We start from the raw sequence: 6597 nt of genomic DNA on the forward strand, positions 1-6597 counted from the left end.
ATCCTTTGTTTTCTGTCTCCTCCTTCAGGTAACCCTATGATGTGAATGTTGTTATACTTGGTGTTTTCCCAGAGGTCTCTTAAACGATCCTCTTTTTAAATATTCTTTTATCTTTTAGCTGTTCCAGTTGGGTGTTTTCTGCTACCTTGTCTTCCAGGTCACTGATATGATCCTCTGCTTCATCTAATCTGCTAATAATTCCCTCTAATGTATCCTTCATTTTAGTTATTGTATTCTTCATTTTCCTCTGGTTCCTTTTTATATTTTCAATCTCCATTTTTGTGTTTCCTCTTTTTGTGTAGGTTCTCACTGAGTTCATCTATTGTTCCCTTCATTTCATTAAGAATCTTTATAACCCGTGTTTTGAACTCTGCATCTGGTAGATTGCTTTTCTCCATTTCGTTGAGTTCTTTTTCTGGAGTTTTATTTGCTCGTTTCTATATATGAGGTAGGTTTGCTACATCTCTCAGTCTTGGCAGAGTGGTTTTATGTAGTAGGTGTCCTGTAGGACCCAGTGGTGCAGTCTACCTGGTCACCTGAGTTGAGTGCTTCAGGGTTGTCCCTGTGAGGGTTGTGTGTACCCTCCTGTTGTAGTTGAGCCTTGATTGCTATTGGCACATCGATGGGTGGGATTGACCCGCAGGCTGACTTGCTGTGAAGGCTGGCTCTGACCGCGGGGGACTAGCTGTTGTGCAGGAGCTGATTTCACAGACTTGGAGTCTCCTCAGTGGGACTCTCATGCCTGCTAAGTCAAAACTTCATGTGTATCTTTTTGTGCCCTGGTGTGGCCTGAAGCCTGCCACCCGGTTTGTTGGTTCTGGAGCCTCTTAGGAGGGGCTCTGATGCAGGCCAAGGTCAACTTCCATTTGTTCCCAGCTTGGGACCACCTAGTGGGAGCTACAAAGTGATCTGCAGTTTATTGCCACTGGTGCTGCACTTAGAAGTTTTTGGGAGAATCTATGCTGTGAACCAAGGCCAGCTACCACTAGAACCTTGACCCTTGGGACCCTTCGGTGGACACTACAATGTGAGCTGAGGTCAGCTGCCACTTCTGTTGGGCTTGTGGCTACTTTGTTGAAGCTACATTCCAAGCCATCACTTGCCACAGCTTATGCCAGGCTTGGGACCACCTGATGGGAGTTACAATGCAAGTTGAGACTAGTAGCAGCTTGTGCTAAACTTGGGGCTGTTTAGCAAGAGGTACAGGGCACCCATACTAGCTGCTGTTTGTGTGGGGTTTGTGGACCTTTCAGAGAGTTTAGGGAAGTGCATAATGTGAGGCAAGACAGGCCACTTGTGTGGAAAAGCTGCTGGAAACAATTGGTCCAAGTACAAACTGGTGGGCCAATGCGTCAGGGAATCATCAGGGTAGTATGAACTGTGCTAACCAGGTTAGAGGAGAGCTCAGAGTTGGTGCCCACCTGTGCCTGCTGGCAGCATCAGGGAGGGCTCATCAAAAGAGCCAATGGCACCTGCCCGCTTCCCATCTCCAGAGAGAGCCACCCTGACCTCTGCCCTTCCAGCCCTAACACTGAACATAGTCAATTCAGCTCCTCCCTGTATATATATTCCTGCAGATTTTCAAGCTGCTGTCCCAGCAAGGTTAGAGCAAGTGAGTTTGTGAGCAAGCGAGTCCATATGTGGACCCCTCAAAAGGAACACCCGGTACTTCAGCAGCCCTCCTCTCACTCTTCTGCAATATCTCCTGGTTTTCAAAGAGAGATGTTGTGGGAACTCTTCTTCCAGGCCCCTTGCACTGGGGAGCCCAGGATGGGGCTTGGACCCCTCGTTCCTCAGGGGGGACCCTCAGGAGCCAAGATATTCATCCTAATTGTTTATCACCACACTATGGGTGTGGGACCTGTCCGTTCTGCTTCTCTGCCTCTCCTATCAGTCCCATCATGGCGTCTTCTTTATATCCTTAGTTACAAGACTTTTGTTCAGCTATTCTTCAGATGGTTTTTAATGATGGTGGCTCTGTAAATTAGTTGTAAGTGTGATGTGGGAGGAGGCAAGCATAACAGTTACGTATTTCACCATCTTGACTGCAAGGCAGACTGCTTCTCCTCAGAGGATTACTGTTGGACCTTCCCTTCTAACACAATCTTTCCTTTGGGTTTTTCCACATTTCCCTGACAGAGCACCATACAGGAAAATAAAGAAGATTTCTTGCTGCAGAATGAAGAAGCATCTAGGAAATATTGCGAGGCTCAGCTTACGCAGCTTCTTGAGCCCTTGCGGAATGATATTTCTAGAGGGACTTTCTTTGTGCCTGGAGGATACAAACTCTACTTAGAAGAAAGTCACAAGGTTGAACAATCCTATAAGCTGGTGCCCAGGAAAGGAATTAAGGTGAGAAATACAGAGGGGAAGGAAGAACATCAGATTGGGGTCAGAGGGTCTTTTTTGATTCTTTTGAAAACCTGAGACCACAGCACTGTTTGTGGAGAGAAAGCAGAGCATGACGATATCTCTACATTTTTAACTTTTATATCCACAATTAGATATTCTTAAATAAACTAGAAATATTTCTTCCCAAATATAGGATTCATTATCAGAAATCTAGATGAAGAGGATATTCCTTTCACTAAGCAATGTAACAGGTTTTGTGCTACGTATAGGGGATATATAATTAAAGAAAGAATGTTCTCAAAAAGCCTATGATCTTACCCAAAAAAGACATATAAATAGGCAATTAGATATGGTGGTGTAATGGTTATCATACAAGTACATGACATTGACGAGGATGGTGATGATGGTGGTGGCTCACATATATAGAGCACTCACACCCTATTCTAGATATCATCTTAGGTTCTGTGTTTGGATTATTATTTTAATTCTTAGAATAATATGGATTAGCTACTACTGTCATTCACATTATACAATTGAGAAATATGATGCACTGAAAATCTATTAAGTTGCCTAAGAAAATACTGCCAGCAAGTGGTAGGGCAGCCTTGTGTACCAGGCAGCCATTTAAATATCCGCAAGAAGTTTAGTAAAGCTTCCTAGAAAAGGTGGTAGAAGCTCAAGTAAAAGTATCAATCAGTGATATCTGAGTAACAAAAGGGTAGACGAGCATCCATTCAGAAGAAAAATAAAGTGCATATATTGCAAACAATGGAGGATTGGTATTTATAGAACTGCACATAAATTTAGTTTTCTGTAACCCAGGGTCGAAGGTAGGTGGCTTCTTTAGTATAGGAATCTGGAGGGACTAGGAAAGAGGTTGCTATAGAGGGTTTTCATGTCTAACTAAGGGGGGTGGTTTTTTATTATGGCCTAGAAGGAAAGGAACCACACAGTGAATCTCCCAGAAAGAATGAAGGATTTCCCGGGTCTGATTTGTAGTTTTGTTGAACGATAATTTCCACAGCAATAGACTTGATCTTTGTTGCCTAACAAGTCTTTGCTCCTTCTTGTTTCCTCAGGCAAATGAGGTTCTCCAGAGCTTCCTGCAGTCACTGGCTGCTACAGAGGAATCCATCCTGCAGGCAGACAGAGCCCTCACTGCTGCAGAGAAGAATCTAGCAGGTACAGGGCAGGGCTTGGTCACAGAGTGGAGGAGAGGTTCTTGCAGGGCCCTTTAACAGCTGTGAGAACAAAAACCTCTTGAACAAGGAGCGTCCCCTCCTTGTGTCCAACAACTTTGCTAAACCCAAAATAACCGAGGGAATTCTGGTTGCATATTCAGGCAATATCCATCATATTCTGAAGCATGATTTGCTGGTGTGGCCAGTAGGAATATGCAGAGATTTCTCCCTACCATTTAAAAACCATTTCAGTCTCTGAACTCAGGAGGGTACAACATAACTGTTACTTTCATTCCTCTGTAAAACCCTTGGGGAACAGCTGAACGTGCCAAGAATCAGGCCGCTGAGAAGGAACTGGAGCTGCAAAGAAAGAAACGGAAGGAAGAGCAGGAAAAGATGGAGGCTCAAGAGAAAGCTTTCACAGAACACATGGTCCAAATGAGGAAAAAGGTGGAGGAAGAAAGAGAAATACTACTGAAAAAGCAGGAAAAAGTGCTGGAGCACAAGCTGAAAGTAAGTCTGTATGGGGCCTGGTCAGTGAATAAAGGACAGTAGCTGTTTCCTCAAGAAGGGAAGTACAAAAATTTTAACTAATGTCATACACGCTAAAGGAAATTGAAAGACATATTGATTCAATGAAATGTCAAATTAATCTGGATCATTTCTAAGCCCTGAATCTGCAAGACTCACACCTTCTGTAGTATTAGAGTTTGCAGGGTACAAATAACGTGCCTCAGACTCCTGGAGTGCTGTTTGTGATGATTATAGGGTATCATTGTGCCCCCAAGTGAATAGGATCTCAGTCCAATAGTCCTTAGGATGCTTTGTACAACCATCAAGGAGGCCTGATATAGATCTATCTTGTCTGGAAGTATCAGATTGTGTTGGATATGAAATATAGGATGCTAAAAGCTCTAAAATTTGCTGCGTTTATTTCCAGATCTGCCTGACTCACTTTATACACAGAGAATACAGTGCATCCTTTGTCCCAACATAGAGTTTGGTAGCCAATGTTCTACACAGAATTAATAGTTCCAATTATTTGTTACATGTGTGCTCATCCTACTTTGGACGAACTGAGAAACAATTCGAATTAAACCTCCATCCTTCCCAAAGAGCATCCTTAGTGCTGGGACACTTTCCTGGGACAGTTGTCAGGCCTGACCCAGCTCCACTCCTCCCTAGCCTCAGTGAGATGGTGCTATGCAATCATAGAAAGGTATTAAGCATGGATACTCGCACTATCAGGTCCAAATGTTTGAAAATATTGGACAAACTCATCAAAGAATATGTACGTTAGTAGAGAAATAGAACATGCTTACTTGCAGTTGTTAAATATAAAGTTTTCATAATTGGGGATTTTCTTTTCTACAGATGCAAAAAGAACTACTTGATGAAGGATTTAAGGAGAAATCTGAGGAGATGGAAAAAGAGATAAATCAACTAAAAGAAAAGATTGAAACACTTAAAAGCAATAGTTTTTTAATTATACAGATCATTGGGGCAGTAGCCACTGCATTTCTTGCAGTATATTTTAAAAAACCTATTAGAATTCCTATATGGTGATAATCTGTTACTGGACAGGATGAGAATTTCTGTTAAGTATATTACAAAAGGTTTCTTATGTTTAATAGCATAACACTCTGGCTCATTTTGGAAATATGTGTGTCAGGGTAATTTTACCCAAGAAAAGTTTAAAAATAAAAAGTGATTAAAAAGAAATCAAGGGAAGTCCTAGCCACAGCAATTAGACAAGAAAAAATAAATAAAAGTTATCGAAATTGGAAAGGAAGAAGTAAAACTGTCATTATTTGCAGATGATGTGATATTATATAGAGAGAACCCTAAAGATACCACAAAATACCTATTGGAAATTATAAATAAATTCAGTAAATTAGGAAGATACAAAATTAATATTCAGAATTCAGTTGCGTATTTGTACATTAATGGCAACCTATCAAAAAGAGTAAGAAAACAATCCCATTTACAATTTCATCAAAAAAAACAACAATCTAGGAATAAATTTATAAGGAGGCAATGTACCTCTACTCAAAAAATTATATGACATTGAAAAAAATGATGGAGATACAAATAAATGGAAGACTATACCATGCTCATGGATAGGAAGAATAACATTGTTAAAATGTCCATAGTGCCCATTGAAATCTATAGATTCAATGCAATCTCTATCAAAACACCAATGGCATTTTTCACAGAACTAGAACAAATAATCCTAAAATGTATACAAAACCACAAAATACCCCAAATGTCCACAGCAATCTTTTTTTTTAAGATTTTTTTTTCTGGGGGGAAGGGGAACAGGAATTTATTGGGGAACAGCGTGTATTTCCAGGACTTTTTACTGGGGAACACTAGTGTGTTTTTCCCAGAACTCATCAGCTCCATCCAAGTCAAGTTGTTGTCCTTTCAGTCTTATTTGTGGAGGGCACAGCTCAGCTCCAGGTCCAGTAGCCATTGTGAGTTGCAGGGGGCTCAGCCCACCACCCCTTGTGGGAGTTGAAACGGCAACCTTGTGGTTGAGAGCACACACCCCAATCAACTGAGCCATCTGGTCACTCGGGAGCTCAGCAGTAGCTCATTGACTTCATTCTAGTTGCGGAGGGTGCAGCTCGCTGGCCCATGTGGGAATCAAACTGGCAGCCCCAGTTGCCCAGAGCTCATGCTCTAACCAACTCAGCCATCTGTCCTCCCCATCCACAACAATCTTGAGAAAGAACAAAGTTAGAGGTATCATGCTACCTGATATCAAAGTATACTGCAAGAGTATGGTAATCAAAACAGTATGGTTCTAGCATAAAAACAGACACATAGATCAATGGAACACAATAGAAAACTCGGAAATAAACCAACACCTATATGGTCATTTAATCTATGACAAGGGAGGCACAGATACACAATGGGGTAAAACAGTTTATTTGATAAATGGTGCCGGGAAAATTGGACAGATACATACAAAAAAAGTGAAACTGGATCACCTTCTTATACCATGTACAAGAATAAACTCAAAATGAATTAAAGACTTACATATAATACCCAAAACCAT

At 41.4% G+C, this 6597-nt stretch overlaps 1 protein-coding gene across 1 annotated transcript; it reads left to right on the plus strand.

Annotated features, from left to right (window-relative positions):
• The first annotated feature begins 1465 nt into the window (after nt 1-1465).
• Nucleotides 1466-5099, plus strand: LOC109439864 (guanylate-binding protein 7). The gene is made up of 5 exons (XM_074337059.1): nt 1466-1612; nt 2140-2352; nt 3432-3534; nt 3853-4046; nt 4908-5099. Exons 1-5 carry the CDS (start codon nt 1466-1468, stop codon nt 5097-5099), a joined length of 849 nt encoding a protein of 282 aa, XP_074193160.1.
• The last annotated feature ends 1498 nt before the right edge of the window (nt 5100-6597 follow it).

The sequence above is a fragment of the Rhinolophus sinicus genome, linkage group LG06 (assembly GCF_036562045.2).
Source record: "Rhinolophus sinicus isolate RSC01 linkage group LG06, ASM3656204v1, whole genome shotgun sequence".
NCBI classification, from domain to species: Eukaryota; Metazoa; Chordata; class Mammalia; order Chiroptera; family Rhinolophidae; genus Rhinolophus; species Rhinolophus sinicus.